The sequence below is a fragment of the Haematobia irritans genome, chromosome 5 (assembly GCF_050003625.1).
Source record: "Haematobia irritans isolate KBUSLIRL chromosome 5, ASM5000362v1, whole genome shotgun sequence".
Classification (NCBI taxonomy): Eukaryota; Metazoa; Arthropoda; class Insecta; order Diptera; family Muscidae; genus Haematobia; species Haematobia irritans.
In genome coordinates, this window is record NC_134401.1 from 90,615,353 (window position 1) to 90,635,204 (window position 19,852).

The 19,852-nt window shown below is 31.2% G+C and overlaps 1 protein-coding gene across 4 annotated transcripts in view; it reads right to left on the reverse strand.

Annotated features, from left to right (window-relative positions):
* Window positions 1-466: 466 nt before the first annotated feature.
* Window positions 467-19,852, reverse strand: part of Nop17l (PIH1 domain-containing protein Nop17-like) — a 28,266-nt gene continuing 8,880 nt past the window's right edge. For 3 of the 4 annotated variants that reach the window (XM_075313637.1, XM_075313636.1, XM_075313635.1), the window contains exons 2-5: window positions 13,740-14,562; window positions 11,733-13,678; window positions 9,954-10,071; window positions 467-1,699 (exon numbers count right to left, since the gene is read on the reverse strand). In XM_075313637.1, coding sequence (XP_075169752.1) covers window positions 1,472-1,699; window positions 9,954-10,071; window positions 11,733-13,678; window positions 13,740-14,366 — 2,919 coding nt within the window. In that variant the 5' untranslated portion in view covers window positions 14,367-14,562 and the 3' untranslated portion in view covers window positions 467-1,471. Of the gene's footprint in view, window positions 1,700-9,953; window positions 10,072-11,732; window positions 13,679-13,739; window positions 14,563-19,625; window positions 19,756-19,852 lie in introns of those variants that run through there. The other variant, XM_075313638.1, reaches the window with a different exon arrangement.

Here is a 19,852-nt window from a genome sequence, read left to right on the forward strand (position 1 = left end):
AATTTTCTATAGAATTAAAATTTTGACAAAAGTTTCTATAGAAATAAAATTTTGACAAAATTTTCTATAGAATTTTAAATTTGACAAAATTTTCTATAGAAAAAAAATTTTGACAGAATTTTCTATAGAAATAAAATTTTGAGAAAATTTTCTATAGAAATAAAATTTTGACATAATTTTCTATAAAAATAAAATTTTGACAAAATTTTCTATAGAAATAACATTTTGAAAAAATTTTCTATAGAAATAAAATATTGACAAAAGGCCACCTAAAATCAATAATGTCCAAGCGGCGCTGGGGCACTAACTGCTTCATGTAAACGAATTATTAATGTAATAAATGAATTATTTAAAAAAATATATCAGTCCGCCTGAACATTCCGTCGAATTTACGTTGCTTTATTTTATCTTTACCTTTACCTTTGTTTTACAAACCTTTATTCACTATTCAATCAGTAGTTATAAATTTTTCATTTTCAAAAAAATTTATTTTATAATTAAGGAAATTATTTTTGGGTACGTATCTTCAAAATAGTATTTTTGTTTAATATGCAATTGATACAATAATAATATTAAACATTTATAGATGTATAAGTAATAACTTCAATATAACATTAAAAATATTAAAAGGATTTTTCATAAAAATACATTCAATATTAAATAATTTGATACGAACAACTCATATATCTGTGATTGTTTTGCTGTAGCTATTGCCCCTAGATAAAGTCACTCTCGCAGAAACCTTAACAAATTGTTAGTTCATAAGAGGTGAACAAATAAAGGGAGATAGGAATACAGATGTGTGTGCATGCAAAATTTACAATTTTATTGAATTCAATTAAAAATATATACCAACAGAATTTCTTTTTCACAAATTTTAAATTTTAAAGTCTTTTTAGTAGATGGCGTTTGCTTAATAACAATAAAAACAAAGAAATATTTTGAAAATTTCAAATTAAATTTAATTTTCAAAAAAGCTTAACATTTTCAACATTTTGTATGGATTCAAGGTCCTATTTATATCAGTTCCTAATTATAAATATGCCATATATTTTGTGAGCAACATGCATGCATGTACATGGGGTGTTTGATGAAGTTTAAGAGAGTTGTGTTTGTTTTTATTGTATTCAAATACATATATTTCTTTAATAAGGCCATTATAGAATTATTAATATTTAGAAATGTATTGAATTATACTCCTGAATACAGTGGATTTTCATGTGGTTTGCTATAACTATAGCCTAGTTGCAGTAACAGTATACTATAATAATGTTGTCTCTCTAATAGCTAAAACAATTGTGTATATGTATTAATGAGGGTATGGTGTGTGAATATTTCATAATAAAAACTGCCAGTCGCACGAATTTGTATCGAATAAGTTTTTGTAAGTAATGGTGGTGGGTGTACTATGATAATTAGATCTAATATATTTTTAAAATGTATGCCATGTATTTAAAAACTACAACGGTGTTTACATATCCATTTCAAACATCATAGCATTTTTATGATTATCCACATCCGATGAAGATTCCGATTCGAGTCTTGCTCGATTATTTTTCTGATTCGATTTTTTATCATTTGATTTTGTTTTATTATTGTTGTTATTGGAATTTCCATTATAGCTTGTGCATGGTTGTTTGTTCTTGGCTTTTAGATATTGAGAATTTGCGGGAGCAGAGCTTTGTAGTGGAGTCATGGGCTGAAAGAGAGACAAGATATTTTTAAAATAAAATATATTTTATAACGCTTTTAAACTATAAAAAAATTGCAAAGGAAAGTGAAATATGAGTGATACACTGAAAAAATATCACTAAAATATTTCCAATTAAAAAGTTAATTGATGCTAATTCAAAAAAAAAAAAAAAAAAAAATAATTGATACAATTAACTTTTTAATAAAACTAGAAACATTAACGGCCATTTAATTAAGAGAGAAGTTCACCAATGTGGTATCACAATGGACTGAATAGTCTAAGTGAGCCTGATACATCGGGCTGCCACCTAACCTAACCTAACGGTCATTGTCATGTAGCTCCGTTAGGCTTTAGCTGCCATTTAACAGAAAGAAAATTGCAAAAATCTTCTCTCCGATTAACTTTAACTGAAAAAATTGCAGCAGTAAAGTTCCTAACTGGCATATGAAAAGCCTCCGTTAGGCTTTAGCTGCCATTTAACAGAAAGAAAATTGCAAAAATCTTCTCTCCGATTAACTTTAACTGAAAAAATTGCAGCAGTAAAGTTCCTAACTGGCATATGAAAAAGTTCTTTGGCTAACGGAGCTTCATGAAAATGGGAGTAAGTCAATTAGGTCAATGATTAAATTTTTTTAAAATTTTTAATTTAAAAAATGATACAATTTTTAAGCAAAATAAAAACACAAAGTCAATTAAGAAAGTGAAAATTGTTGTACCAATTAATTTTTTAATCAAACTAAGAACACACAATTAGTTAAGAAAATGAGTGAACAGTTTCGCGGGTTTAATTAAACAATTATTTGTTCCAATTAACAATTTAATTAAAAAATTAAATCGATGTCGATTACAAACCCCAATTAGTTATTCAACTGATTTATTAAAAAATTTAAATAATTAATTAATTGAATTTTCCCATCAACATCAATTACATTAAAAAATTGATAATATTTTTTTGCCCAATTAATTTAGTTAAAAAATTAAATCGATGTCGATTACAAACCTCAATTAATTATTTAACTGATTTAATTAAAAAGTTTAAATAAATAATTAATTGAGTTTTCCAATCAACATCAATTACATTTTTAATTGAATCAATTCAAAAATTAATAATATTTTTTTGCCCAATTAATTGATACCATAATTTTCGTGATTGAAGACATTTCAATGAAATAAATATTTGGATCAATTAATTTTTTGATTGAATCAGACTTTTTGTGTATGTTTGCACAAAGGATTAAAAGCCATACTATATGAATATATCCCAATTAATATTTTAATTTAATAAAAAAAAATATTTTCAAATAAAAATGTAATTAAAAAATTGGTTCAGATATAACTCATTTCATTCTAATTATTGGTTCATTCAATTTTGACTCAAAACTAGAGAACAAAAATTCATAAGAACTTGACCACAATGATTTATTTTATTTATTTATTTTATTTGCATTCACACACTACAAGATTAAATCTTTTAGTTAAGTAAGTCTTTAAGTTTTAGTAAGAACTCTTATACAGTTTAGAAAATTATATAAATAGATAAATAATAATAATAAATAAAAATAATTGATTGCCTCTGTTGAAGCTATCAGTTCTGCTGCTGTTGCTCCTCTTGTGCCAATATCAGCTGCGTTATTAGCGGTTGGAACATGCCTCCAATTAGCGTTGCTAACGTTATCAAGAATTTCGGATATTTTATTTACGACAAACATTTTCCAGTGGTACGGTGGTTTACTAAGAAATACACTTTTTGAAAGACTGCCTACAATTTTCCAACATGAATTTGGTCGAACAACGAGAGATGGCGCGGAAAAAAAAACTTTTGTTTCAACTGTTTGTGTTCCTTACATACACGGGACTAGTGTCTATCATTGTCTGCAATGGCTCACATCATACGATGCTACACACGGATAACAACCGGAAACCAACAGCTCGACCAGCCACGAATACAACACAAACCAGACATGCTGACTCTAGAAGATCCCCATCCATCAATCGCCCATTAGGGAAAAAGAAATCTGAGAGACGAGGTGGAACTATAGATGAGGTGCGCCGCAATGACAAATCAGCAAAAGCATCCGATTACCACAAAAAAACTTATGCCAGCGATCATCTCAGCTCCAGGAACAAAACACATGTGTTCTTGCCCACTGCATTGGCCACAGAAAACTCCCTTCATAATTAATTCTGGAGCGTTCCAGACAGTCGTCAAAACCGACTTTGTGGAAAGATTACGGCTGCCTACAACCACGAAAGGAAACCGGTATTATTGCACTCTTAATCTCTTGTCCTATCACCATAAATCGGCAAAGGTGCAAATTACCGGAGAAGTGCGAAGCCAGTTGAATACCACCTTCCCCGAACTCACAAATGATAAACGGGTGACAGACAACAATCAGTTGATAGATTTTGCCGATCCTCACTTTTACCATCCCACCAACATCGAAATAATGTTAGCCAACGACCAAATTCCAAGAACTCTTCGAGCAGGTCTACTCCAAACGTCTTCATCAATGCCAAATGCCCGAGTACTGTTTTTGGATGGACCATAACGGGAGCTTGTCACTACTAAGTTGCAATGTTGCATGCGGGGCAGCATGTTGAAGCTAGTTCAACAACCCTTTAATTATTATATTTTGCTTTCCAGTCTTTTGTATATATATGAATTTATTAGAATGAATTAACTGTAATTTCTATGTTAAAACTATTAACTTTTTTTTTTAATTTCTTTATATATGGCAACCCTTTATCCAATTGACCAAATAATGAATTAAAAGCTTTCACTCAATCGGATAAAGGATCAACTTTCCAATTGAATTTCGCTGAATTGTATCTTAGACTCTCTAAAGATGGCTTGAGTTAACGAAGCTTCCCTTGTGCTACAGCAACTCAAGCGGTAAGAAGCTGAAACCAGATCAATAACATCAACATACTCAAACGAAACCCTTTTGCCTTTTTCTTTATTGCTTTGAAAACTATCATATATTAATTACGATTGTGGGAGTTTTCAAATATATTTACAGCCCACTTCTGCAGATATCCCACAATTGTACAGCCTTAATTAAAAGAACAATCTTTTTCGACCGAAATTTTAATTGAACAAATTTAATTGAATGTTACAAAGAAAGCAATTATTTTTTTAATAAATCCTATATTTTTATTTACCCCCCTTTTCTGGTTTACGAATTCGCAAATCTCAATTTTTTTCACTTATTTATTTTTCGAACTAAAATTATTTATAACACGAAATTGTTCTGTTCTTATGGTTAAGGAATGTAATCAGAAGAAATTTCCTGGTAAAAAAATGGAATGGTTCAGAAGTTAATGAAAAATTAAAATTTTGCGTTTTGCTAATTCGTAAACCAGAACATGAGGGCTAATCTTTGATAGATACTATTATTTTTGTGAATTAAGAAATTTCAATAAAAATTTTCAATTAATTTCATGATTGAAACAGGAAAAAAGAAATTTATGCAGAAAAGAGTTTCACGCTTTTGAGACCAAAATCGACTTATCTGCTCTTTAAAACAACAAAAAACTGGAAAAGTCGAAAGGATCAAAAAGTCGACCTTTCAATGGTTGCAAAACTATAGGTGAATTTCCTATATTTCCAAAGTTACATTTTCCCAAATTATGTCAAATTAAAATGTTGAATTGACCAGCTTCGAAAAAGCCGACTTTTCTTTTTGATTCTTATTACAAACCCTACTGGTTTAGAATACGAGGAATGTTTCATCTACCGGAAAGGTGTTGGCCGCTTTATTCCGAAATTTTCAAGGTTAAGTTAAAAGATCACAAGTTTTGTTTTATGTCGAGTTATTGGATTTATTCGATGCTGAATTAAAAAATAAAAATTATGAAGATGATAATGCATCAACACTCAAATTGGTCTACAAATTAAGAGTCAATCCATCTCCCTACGTGGCCCTGTGTGACTTTCTTTTTTGTTACAAGTCACTTACTGGGCAAAAAATTTAAGTCGAATATGAAGATTGTAATTAAAATAAAAAAATCGATATTTCAACTGTTTCAAAATGTCACTGCCCAGTCAGAAATTTACGATGGTTATAAATATTGAGCGTTGTAACAGCGTTGGAAGCCAACGTTGAAACAACGCTTGCTAAACAAATTAATTGACGGTTTTTAAATAGTAAATTTTCCATAAAATTGTCGTTGAAAATGCATGTTCCATCAATGTCCAATGGTTTTTAATGAGTAATGGATGCATTATTGTTGATATGAATTGATTTATAATAGGATAATGTTCCTTTATTATATAAAGTGAATATGTACATTAACAGTGAAACAACTAAAGGGTGATTTGTTAAGAGCTTGATAACTTTTTTTAAAAAAAAAACGCATAAAATTTGCAAAATCTCATCGGTTCTTTATTTGAAACGTTAGATTGGTCCATGACATTTACTTTTTGAAGATAATTTCATTTAAATGTTGACCGCGGCTGCGTCTTAGGTGGTCCATTCGGAAAGTCCAATTTTGGGCAACTTTTTCGAGCATTTCGGCCGGAATAGCCCGAATTTCTTCGGAAATGTTGTCTTCCAAAGCTGGAATAGTTGCTGGCTTATTTCTGTAGACTTTAGACTTGACGTAGCCCCACAAAAAATAGTCTAAAGGCGTCAAATCGCATGATCTTGGTGGCCAACTTACCGGTCCATTTCTTGAGATGAATTGTTCTCCGAAGTTTTCCCTCAAAATGGCCATAGAATCGCGAGCTGTGTGGCATGTAGCGCCATCTTGTTGAAACCACATGTCAACCAAGTTCAGTTCTTCCATTTTTGGCAACAAAAAGTTTGTTAGCATCGAACGATAGCGATCGCCATTCACCGTAACGTTGCGTCCAACAGCATCTTTGAAAAAATACGGTCCAATGATTCCACCAGCGTACAAACCACACCAAACAGTGCATTTTTCGGGATGCATGGGCAGTTCTTGAACGGCTTCTGGTTGCTCTTCACTCCAAATGCGGCAATTTTGCTTATTTACGTAGCCATTCAACCAGAAATGAGCCTCATCGCTGAACAAAATTTGTCGATAAAAAAGCGGATTTTCTGCCACTGATTTTGGTAATAAAATTCAATGATTTGCAAGCGTTGCTCGTTAGTAAGTCTATTCATGATGAAATGTCAAAGCATACTGAGCATCTTTCTCTTTGACACCATGTCTGAAATCCCACGTGATCTGTCAAATACTAATGCATGAAAATCCTAACCTCAAAAGAATCACCCTTTAGGAACAACAATTTTGGTTAATTTTACAAATGAGGCAATTGTAGAAAGTTTTAACTAAACTAAACGCTGACATCACGCCAAAACCCAAATATAAGTACTTATTTATCGACTAATTGAAGAAATTTTGTTAGACATAATTACTTTTTTCACAAAAATTTTGTCAAAATCCTATCTCTATAGAAAATTTTGTCCAAATTTTATTTCTATAGAAAATTTTGTCAAGATTTTATTTCTATAGACAATTTTGTCACCATTTCATTTCTATGGAAAATTTTGTGAAAATTTTATTTCTATTTATAAATTACCTCTTAGTTGGAGAGGAATATTTTGCAAAATCTACCAAAACATTGAACATCCTACAAGTCTATCAAGCAGTCAAAAATTTACCATTTTTGTTAGAATTCTACCAATTGTGGCAACCGTGTTCCAAATACACCAGTGTGAGACAGGGAGACGGACATTGCAAAATCGATTCAATCTAATTCTAGGTTAGGTTATCTTAGGTGGCAGCCCGATGTATCAGGCTCACTTAGACTATTCAGTCCATTGTGTTACCACAGTGGGGAACTTCTCTCTTATCACTGAGTGCTGCTCAATTCTATGTTAGGCTCAACGACAAGGGACCTCCTTTTTATAGCCGAGTCCGAACGGCGTTACACATTGCAGTGAAACCACTTAGAGACGTTTTGAAACACTCAGAAATGTCACCAGCATTACCGAGTTGGGATTATCCAACGCTGAAAAAAAAAACATTTTGGTGTTTGGTCGAATCTGGTTTGGAACCCAAGGCCCTGTGTATGCAAGGCGGGCAGAAATAACATTTTGACAATATTTTCTATAGAAATAACATTTTGGATAAATTTTCTATAGAAATAAAATTTTGACAAAATCTTCTAGAAACAATTGGAAAGACGTATGAAATTTTGTTTTTCAGTGCTTTTTAATGATTGTAAAAAGCATCGATACACCGTATAACGATGTTATTATTTTGGGGTTGTCAAAGCGTTCGTTAAACCATCGGAAAAGCGTATAAAATATTGTTTTCATGACGCTTTGAAAACGTTGTTAAATACAATCGATACACCGTGGAATGATGTTATCATTTTGGGGTTGTAACAACGCTTTTTCCCACCGTGTATCAACCGTTCACAACGCTTTTCCGATGGTTTTTTTCTGACTGGGTGGGCACCAGGGATGGAAAATACAACTTTTAAGAATTTGAGCGAAAAAGTACTTTTGACTAAATTTCAACAAAAAATCCATTGGAAAATTATAGTCGAGAGCTCCTTTAGACTGAGTTTTAATGAAAATAAAAATTTGTTTGTAAACTCCTCAATTTATTCTTTTTAAGTTTTATATCCGTTTACAAAGACTACGGTAGTAATGTAACCACGGTTGCCAAAGTTGATAGAGTTCTGCTGTTTGTGGATTGGTAGAAGTCATGGTACTTCATAAATTTTTTTGTAGATAAATTAAAATTAAATTTTTGACAAAATTTTCTTTATAGAAATAAAATTTTGACAAATTTTTCTATAGAAATAAAATTTTGACAAAATTTTCTATAGAAATAAAATTTTGACAAAATTTTTTATAGAAATAAAATTTTGACAAAAAATAAAATAAAATTTTGACACAATTTTCCAAAAGAAAAAAAATTGACGCAATTTTATGTAGAAATAATATTTTTTTGGTAAGATTTTCTCGGATTATTTTAGTACGCGATCGAAAACTTCTCATCTAGAAAGTTTTCGTGTGGAAGCGTAATATAGAAACACATGTTTTTTCGACTAAAACATTCTTGAAATTCAATAAAATCGTGTTTTTGACTATGACTTTTACTGTTTTATATATTTTGCCAAATTTGTAAAAAACTATTAGCAAATAACTTTGTTAAAGACTTTCTCGAAATATTAAAATATTTTGTCAAAACTATTGTACCATAAATCTTATATCGACTCAAAAATGTCTAAACAAAAGGTACTAAATCATTCGCGGGGGTACTACGGTACCGAACAGGGTGATAAAGTATTGAAAAAAGTACTATAGTACTGCATTTTCCATCCCTGTTGGGCACAAGTATCAGTCGAATGTTGTAGGGATGACAATCAGAATTAAAAATACCGAAAGTCGAGATTCCTATATTTTGAAAATTTTGAAAAATCACCTTTTGCGATTATTATCGAATGGCCACCGTTTCCGTTGGAGTTCTCCAAAATACGCATTTTCAGACAGAGTAAAAAATTTAACATTGCGTGGCGAAGTGTGCCAATGATACTTTGTAGAATCGTCCCTTTTCCTTTTTTGTAAAAAACACATCGAACCATCCTCGTATATTTTGTATGCTCTTTTTTTTCGACAAATAGATACTGTGTAGCATCATACTATCACACCAATGTTGTACTTAACCTACCTCAATTTATCAAGTGGGTATGTGTATACTGTAGTCGATTAAATAATAAAACCCAAAATAAATGGGTAAACAAAAGAAGAAGCATGTCCCATTAAATCGAAAATTGCATAAACAATCGTACAAAAAAATTAAAAATAGTGTTGAATGGCCAACGTATTTGGCTTGATGCCATTAAATTCCCTTTATTATTTTTCGCATCTCTTCTGTATATACAATCGAAGAAAACAAGCACAAGAAGTATCAACTTCAAAAACAAGAAAAGGAAAAAATAAAAAGGTACTATATAAATAAATAAATAAACACAAAATAAAATCAACAATCATGATCCAACATAAATTTTATGATAATAAATATGCTCAATTTATAACCAACATGTGCCGCGCCATGGAAAGAGAAAACAAAGATTTCAAAAAAACAAATAACTACGTAAATTAAGGCAATACCATACTGAGTGTAAATTTCAATAACAACTTAATTTATATGTTCACTTAGAAAATTGTTCTCAATGATGGGAACAATTTAGCCTAGCGATTGTCTTTATTCACTTAAATGATTGTGATGATGGGGATGATAATGATATGAATGAAATTGATAGAGAGAAATTTACCTTATTATCTTCATAATCTGCTGAATCGCCTTCACTCAGACGTCTTTGAAGTGCTCTTTGCTTGAGATCACGTCGTTTTTGGTTCTTCTTACGCTGACCCAATATACTCGAGTCCATCCTGTTAATATATATATAAGATAGACGTTATTAAACTTCCGCTATAAAAATAGCATAGCTATTATGGGTGTTATTAGTTAGATATTAGGGCTGGCAAAAAAAAACACGAAATTAAGACAGTTGTTGAAATTGATTGAAATAGGATTTGTGAAGTTAAATCTATGGGGTTTTTTGCATGACGTCTCTAAAGAATCTCTAGTCACTGTAATCTCTTTTTTTTGTCATTCTGGCTTTTCTCAAGACCAGACATCTGTTTGATCCCAGATTTTTTTGTTTTGCAAATTGTTGATCACCTCGTAAAACATCTCAAGGGAATAAATCAAAGACAACAGAGAGAAGAAGATGGGAGATTGGCTGCTGAGAACATCAAACCATTTACGGTGCTAGGTCCATACTTTTCGTTTATCGAACCAACGGCGTATACGATAAGTATTGACATAGCATTAAAATGCAAATAAAAATAAATTAAGTGCAGGAAATAAATTTCCATAAACGAAAAAATGTAATTTTTTTGTTGTTGCCTAAAATTTAACATTGTTTCATTAGGAAAATTAAGTTTTTAATTTAAAAAATAAAAATAAAAAACAAATAAAAAAATTACAAACATGTATGGAACTAGCACCGTCAATGCAACATTTGGTGTGACGTAGACCAATTTCCCATCTCTTTATCTCTATTGTTTTTGGAATGAATGATCTTTTGTTTTTGTTTTTAAGACACCCTTGCGCCGCTTAAATTTGATGTGGCTTTTTTGCAATTTTTTAACTTCGACTGATTTTTTTTTTTTAATCGAGTCAATCGACTAGTCGACTCAACGATATAATCGAAAAGTCGACTTTGGATTGAAAGGAACATTTGATTTAGACTTTATGCTGCAAACTCATAAATTGTCGCTTTGATTTCGATAAAAGCAATAGTTGAAAGCCAACTTTTTAAAAGTAAAAACAAATTAAAAATAAAAATTTTAAAATTTGGAAAAGTTGACTTTTCGAGTTTGTCGAAAAATCGACTTTTTATTCATTCCATTTCATTTATTCAAAATTGTAATGTAGAAGCCTCTAATTGTTACTTTTTATAGTTTGTCAACAAGTGGCCTATGTAGTGTTAAAGGAGGTCTCATATTAAACCGTAGGCTGAACATGTCAAGGACCCTAAGCGTGGAGTACACACTTCCACAATCAAATCCTATTACTATCAATGCAATATTTAGTGCCGTTGTTGGCTTAAAATGTGTGATTGTGTCTATAAAAAAATATCTACGTTGGAGAAGCTGACAGTACCGGTACCGTTACTGGACAATCAAAATAAGAAAATAAAAGCGCCATCTACATCGGAATTCATTAAAAATGCTTCCATATTCTTGCGTGGTTTTTATTTTTCATAACGTTACCCTTGCACTGTGCGAATATTTGGCGGAAATAAAACATTAAAAAGCGACGTCTACATCTGAATTCAAGAAACATGATGCCCTATTTTTTGCGTGGATTTATTTTTTTCCTATTTTCTGAGATATTTTGATAATAGGAGTATTTTCCAAAGGCGGTATTTAGATACTTCGAAAATACTCCTGGAAAAAGGTTTGACACTCACTTTGGTCCAATATTTGCCTGGTGGACCATACCCTATGTTTACCTATAATCTAGTTCATTTACATTTACATACCTGAATACTTGTTTGCGTATAACTTCGCTGAAGCGCACTGTTTTTTTACAGCTCTCCGATAAACCAACAACATTTTCCTCAGGGATATCACTAAATGAATGCGAGAAACGCAACGAATTGAAAGCGCTTGTCATTCCATCCACAGAAGTCGAATAGTTCGAAGAACATTCATCAATGGACGAACAAGAATCCGATATTGAAGGCCTTGGAGCATAACGGCTGTAATGCTTTAGAATTCCTTTATATGTACTACCAGCACTAAGGCTAATAGCACTATCGCGAGATTCCGAGAAACTACGTTGTTTACGTTGTTGGCCAGTCAAATTGAGGCCATTGGTGGCATTGTTGGCTACCGTAGGAACCTTCATGGATGATGATATCGTATGAATTGGAGATTTAGCTACCTTATCGGAACGTTCAGGCGAAGAGTCTTCATCATCGTCGGCATATTCATCATTTTCCGAAACCTCCGGCACAGGATTACGTGTGGATTGATGTTGCTGCTGCTGCTGTTCCTGTTCTTGTTGATATGCTTTTATGTCATCGCAGGCAGATTCCGATAGAGAACGACGTTTTTTATTTTTTCGCTTTTGTTTTTTGTTGACCTTTTTATGATGTTGTTGAGAGCTTCCATCAACTGTAGTTGAGGAAAATTGATGATCCTCATCTTCGGTGGTGTTAGCATTGCAAGTAGAATTTTCAGTGATGCGTGATTTTATTTCAATATCTATAGATTTATCACACTCTGAACGTTCTATTGTTATGTCTAAGTTATGTTGTTGTAATTGATCCTTGGGAGACTTTTTTCTCTGTCTGGATTTATGGCATATCGCGTTTTTACCAAGTATGCCGTACTCTTTGAGACTATCACTATCTAAGCCAGCTAGATAGCTAGATATTTTCTCGGCCGATTGATTGAGATGAACATTTAGTATAACATTATTCTCCCAAGCCTCTGCTTCGGCATTAACAATTTTAGCCTCTGTACCAGCCTCGACTAATTGTATACAGAATGCATAGTATGTTGGATAGAATCCAGAGCCTATGGATCTGAATTGTACATGAACAGAATGATCTGTTCGTTTTATTTGAATGGAATCCTCTTGAACATTACGCACTTGTAGTATAAAGGCCATGGTGTTGTCCAGTACGTTACAATCGAATTTTGTTGGCATTTGATAGTCCACAGAATCTTTTAGAAAATCTCCTTCATCTTTAGTCTCTACGCATTTCACAGCCTTCTGCAGATTCTCCTCGAAGGAAGCTGAACTTAATTCCTCAATGGGCGATGATTCCGTTGAGCAGGAATGCAAATCATCATTCAGAACATCACTTTCCACACCACTATCTTCACGATTTAAGTGCAATAGACTTTCATGCATTTCCCTTTGTTTTGTTATAGATGGTTGAACCACTGGCAGTGTTATAACCAAATGCCGACTGTCGGTATCAAATTTGGCAGTGCCATCCTTCTCATTCACTTTGAAGGGCAAATCAACATTCAGACGATATTTGGCTCCTTTTCGATCGCTGAGCAGAAATACGGTTTTATCTGTTACATCTAATTGACATTCATTGCTGGAATTCAAGAGTGGCAGTTCAATGTCCACAACTAATTCGCGTGGCATGGTGGCATGCAGTTTAGCATCTAGTTCGTGTGTATATTGGCTGAGATCTACATCGTGACGATGTGTCAATGTGTACTTTGGAGTGCTATATTCGGATTTTTTGTCATTTGATTGACTTCCACAGTCCATTGTTTTCATGGGTAGAACTGTTGGTTTGCCAGAGTCAACAGTGGGCCTGGCTGGATAGATATTTTCGAGAGGATGGGGTTCTTCCGTCTCGGCTGGCGGATTCACAGCCAATTTGCGTATCACAGTGGGTCTTGGCAATCCTTTGTATTGCATTTTGGGAAATTTTATATTTATGCGATCTAAGGTGACCTGGAATAGAGAGAAATCAATTAAAGACTTATTGCTTAACCAGTTGCTTATTGACTAGTACCTTATATTCCCTTTCCACAGCATCTAAGGCGGTATCCACCAAACATTTGTGGAATGCAGCATTCTTTTCGGCTAAATACAGGGCATCTGGATGGAAAACTACATCGTAAACCCTACACCGTTTCTTATTGTTATCCAAATCATCACGTGGCGGTGCTTGGGCCATAGGAATTGACCAACTCAATCCTTTTTGTCCAGTGCCCTGATTCACACATACTTGGCTGCTGGGCTTGCCCACATGCGAATTCTTGGCACAATTGATAAAACATTTTTGTTCACCGTCTTGTGAGCTTTTTATAACAAAGCCAGGTTCTGGGTGAACAAATAAAACGTCTACACCACGCTCTGCCTCGATTTGTACAATCTCTTCCTCATAGCGTTTACGATTGTCGGGATCTTGAATTTCTTCAATGTACTCTAGGAAAAGTTTACGAAATTCTTCCTTCTTAAAGGCCTCAGATATGCGTTGATATTCCTCTTTTGTTATATCAAGTTGAGGATTAGATGACGAGGATGCTGCTGGATTTTGCTGTGACGATTTATGGCCTTCGTGCGATGTTTGTCTACTATGTTGTGATAATTGAGGATTTGTTTTATGGGCGGATGAGACCGTTGTAGGAGAGGACATAGCACAGCAATTTCCTTATGCAGTTTTACGTTTTTTATTGTCAATATTTGCAGTATTTTTGCCTTCACTTTAAATATTTTCAATACAATTTTGACAATTTTAATGTTCCTTCCAATTATCAGAGAACTGTTGAGAACCAAGGTAGTCGGTGAAATGTTTGTATGATTGAGCAGGTAGTTTTTTTCGTTTACTTTATCTGCCAAGAAATACAGATTTTTTATTAAAAAAATGTTACGTACATTTGAAAACCGAAATTAGATTATTAAATAATTATTGTTTTATTATTTTGCGATTGTAAAACACGTGAATTATACGAATATAAATTATATGCTTATCAAATTAGCAAAAGGTTTTCTAAACTTGTGAGGTGTTGTTTACATTTTGCTGTTGCTGATATCACATTTCTAGGTGCCTTTGTCATTGAACATGCTACTCTATGTATTTCTGGTAATTTGACATAATTTCTTAGCCAATTAGATTCTCTGTCGTCATTTTATTTAGATTATTTTTATTTTTGATAACACAAGTACGTATTTTTGGTAAATCGTATAACCGTACCTATGTAGTGAATGATTCAATGTTCGTCCATTATTGTGAAACCATTCAGTTAAGTTAGCAAAAACAACTATTATCAAATCTTTTCAATTTCAATTTTAATTGTTTGATCAACGAAAAATCTAGAAGAATATGGGGTTCCTTTAATATATGATAGCGAAGTGATTCCCATATGATTTACAATTGAATATCGGAATGTTTAAAATCGGTTTTATCATTTTTAAATATGAGATGAAAGATGATATTTACAGGGATGATGTTAACAATACTTCGGTATGTGATATTATCTATCCCATAACAATAGAATTGTTTATTAGCACAAGTTGTGTCACAGGGTAATTTTGACATGGGTAATCTTTTCGGCAAAACGAAAGACGGGGAAGATACACTGGGTCTTGGAATATATGCATATAAAGACGCCAGTCGCATGTAGATCCATTATTCCAACTACTTCCTGACAATCAGATCGGATCTTCAAGAAGTAAGCAACTGTGTATATCCAAACTTCTTTTAAGGAAAGTAAAAGTCTTTACATAACTGGCCTTGGAGGAAGCATGATTTTGTTTTAAAAGCAAATCAATACTACATCTACATAGTATTCTATCGCCGTCTCCGGTATCTTAAGGAGAAATTAATATTTTTTTTGGCGGAAAACCTACGAGTCATAAGGAGAACTCACGTGAGAGGAACCGAAATATATGGGGTTAATTTTAAAACCTGCTTCTTGGTTTTTACACTACTGGAAAAAATTGTATCAAAATTTTATTTCTATAGAAAATTTTCAAAAAATTTTATTTCTTTAGAAACTTTTTTCAAATTTTTATTTCTATTTCTTTGTCGTTATGCACTATAGAAAATTTTCTCAAAATTTTATTCCTTTGGAAACTTTTGTCAAAATTTTATTTCTATTGAAAGCGGATGTGCTGGCTAAGGAGGGTGGTCGTGGAACGAACAACGTCCTAGCGGACGTTTTTCCTCCACTATCTTCTTATCATTACAGGATAGAGGTTAAATATGATGAGCAATGGCGAAGACGCTGGGTCTCTTCGAATGGTTGCGAGCAAACCAAGTTGATATGGGATGAAAAGAAACGTAGGAACTGTGAAATTTTGTTGTCGATGAACAGAGAGGAATTACGGCCATTGATTGGTATCATAACAGGACACAACACACTTGGGAAACACATGGTAAGAATAGGACTTAAAGACGATGATATCTGTAGATGGTGCCTGGACCCGGAAGTTACGGAGGACTCGTACCACTTCCTGTGTCAGTGCCCAGCTTTATCCTTTAGAAGAAACAAGATACTGGGCTCCTTTTTCTTTCAGACTCTCACTGATCTACGGGAGTGCAGCTTAAGGAACATACTTGCATTCATCAGGGCCCCTGGTTGGTTATTCTGAGATTTCTTTCAAAGAGAACGAGCAGGTGGAAGTTTCTGGGACAAAGCGGCCGCATCGGAAGAAGAAAGATTGAAAAATCACATCGAGGGATCACAATGGACCTATACTGGTCTAAGTGGGCATCAATACAAGAACATTGATGTCACCCTCTACAACCTAACCTATTGAAACTTTTGTCAAAATTTTATTTCTATAGAAACTTTTGTCAAAATTCTATTTCTATAGACAATTTTGTGAACATTTTATTTCTGTAGAAAATTTTAACAAAATTTTATTTCTGTAGCAAATTGTCTCCATACGTTTTGTTTTTTATTGATAGTTTACTCTTCGATCATTATTGTTGTTTTTGATTTCAGCTTAAAACCATGCATTGACTAAACTACAAGTGCAACTTAACCAACAGAGGACAAGTATGGTTGTCAAATTTTATCGGAAGGCCAAATATCTGTACATCCAACCATCTTACAGTCTATAGGGCTTTGTCCAAATAAATTTGACAAGCATACTTTTAGTCAATGCATGGTTTTAAGCTGAAATCAAAAACAACAATATTTTCTCCATATATTTTTTCTATAGAAACTTTTGTCAACATTTTATTTCTATAGAAAATTTTTCTCAAAATTTTATTTCTAGAGAAAAATTTCTCAAAATTGTACATCTATAGAAAGTTTTGGTCGATTAAAAAGCATAGGATTGATGTTTTATATTATTTTAACTAAGCCTCGTATAACAACTAAGTTTGTAAATGACATATTCGACCTATAGTCGAAACTATGAAAAGTATTGCTTAAAAATAAAATAAAAAGGTCAACCATAATCAACCAGAAATATTTTTTTCTATAGAAAACTTTGACAAAATTTTATTTCTATAGAAGTTTATTTCTATAGAAATTTTCTTAAAATTTTATTTCTTTAGAAAATTTTCTCAAAAATTTATTTCGATAGTAAGTTTTGTCAATATTTTATTTATATATAAACTTTTGTCAAAATTTTATTTCTGTAAAAAAATTTGCAAAATTTTATTTCTATAGAAAACTTTGACAAAATTTTATTTCTATGGAAAACTTTGACAAAATTTTATTTCTATAGAAAAGTTTCTCAAAATCTATAGAAACTTTTGTCAAAATTCTATTTCTGTAAAAAATGTTGACAAAGTTTATTTCTATAGAAAAGTTTCTCTAAATTTTATTTCTATAGAAATTTCCTTAAAATTTTATTTCTTTAGAAATTTTTCTCAAAATTGTATTACGATAGTAAGTTTTGTCAATATTTTATTTCTATAGGAACTTTTGTCAAAATTTTATATCTGTAAAAAATTTTGACAAAATTTTATTTCTATAGAAAACTTTGATAAAATTTTATTTCTATAGAAACTTTTGACAAAACTTTATTTCTATAGAAAAGTTTCTCAAAATCTAAAGAAACTTCTGTCAAAGTTTTTTTTCTATAAAAAATTTTGACAAAATTTTGTTTCTATAGAAAAGATTCTCAAAATTTCTCAAATGCTTTCAAAATTTTATTCCTTTAGAAAAATTTCTCAAAATTGTATTTCTATAGAAAATTTTCTCAAAATTTTATTTCTATAGAAACTCTTGTCAAAATTTTATTTCTGTAAAAATTTTGACAAAATTTTATTTCGATAGAAAACTTTGACAAAGTTTTATTTTTATAGAAACTTTTGACAAAACTTTATTTCTATAGAAAAATTCCCCAAAATTATAATTTTTATAAAAAAATTTCTCCAAATTTTATTTCTATAGAAGTTTCTCAGAATTTTATTTCTAATTAAACTTTTGACAAGACTTTATTTCTATAGAAAATTTTCTCAAAATTTTATTTCTATAGAAACTTTTGACAAAACTTTATTTCTATAGAAAAGTTTCTCTAAATTTTATTTCTATACAAACTTTTGACAAAACTTTATTTCTATAGAAAAGTTTCTCAAAATTTTATTTCTATAGAAAAATTTCTTAAAATTTTATTTCTATAGAAATTTTCTCAAAATTTTATTTCTATAGAAATTTTCTCAAAAGTTTTGTCAATATTTTATTTCTATAGAAACTTTTGTCAAAATTTTATTTCTGTAAAAAATTTAGACAAAATTTTATTTCTATAGAAACTTTTGACAAAACTTTATTTCTATAGAAAAGTTTCTCAAAATTTTACTTCTATAGAAAATTTTCTCAATATTTTATTTCTGTAAAAAATTTTGACAAAATTTTATTTCTATAGAAGTTTCTCAAAATTTTATTTCTATAGACAATTTTGACAAAACTTTATTTCTATAGAAATGTTTCTCAAAATTTTATTTCCATAGAAAATTTTCTTAAAATTTTATTTCTATAGAAATTTTCTCAAAATTTTATTTCTATATAAATTTTCTCAAAATTTTATTTCTATAGAAATTTTCTCAAAAGTTTTGTCAATATTTTATTTCTATAGAAACTTTTGTCAAAATTTTATTTCTGTAAAAAATTTAGACAAAATTTTATTTCTATAGAAACTTTTGACAAAACTTTATTTCTATAGAAAAGTTTCTCAAATTTTTATTTCTATATAAATGTTCTCAAAATTTTATTTCTTTAGAAAAATTTCTCAAAATTGTATTTCTATAGAAAATTTTCTCAAAATTTTATTTCTATAGAAATTTTTTTCAAAATTTTATTTCTATAGAAACTTTTTTCAAATAGAAAAGTTTTCTATAGAAAAGTTTCTCAAAATTTTATTTCTATAGAAACTTTTGACAAAACTTTATTTCTATAGAAAAGTTTCTCCAAATTTTATTTCTACAGAAAATTTTCTCAAAATTTTATTTCTATAGAATTTTTGTTTATGTAGAAAGAATTTTATTTCTATAGAGAGTTATGCCAAGTAAGTTAAGTAAAGTACATTTTAATTGGAGAGGAAGTGTTTTGCAAAATCAAAAAAAAAAAAAAAAACATCAAGAATTCTACAAGTCCACCAAATAATAACAACACAACAATTAAAATTATTGGTGGAATTCTACTAATTGTGCCAACCGTGCTTGAGATCCAATTTTAGTTAGATTAGACCTGATATCAAAAATGAGGTCTAATTAAATATAAAGCGATACAGTCTATACATGATTTAAACCATCGCTCCTCACGCATTTTCACACCTTTGTATATCCACTTGTATCCGATATATAATTTTTGGAATTCGAGTGTACTTAAGATCCTTCAATTTTTCGGGAATATCCTAATTTCAACATTTTCACATTTTTACCGGTTGTTAAAGATGATGGCCACGATACACATGTTAACAAAAATATGAAATTTACGCAATTTCTCTAAACACCGCACAATAATTAATAGCAGTCAAAATAAAAACTTGCTTCGACAAAAAAAGTGTTTGCCATTCGAACAGACTATGACAAATAAGTCTCACCAATCGAGAACTACGCAAATTTTGCCGGTAACAAGTATCCGGCAATATAGCGAATATCAAAATAAAAACATCCAACCTCGACAATGTCGTTTCGCACACATTTGTACAGATAGATAGACA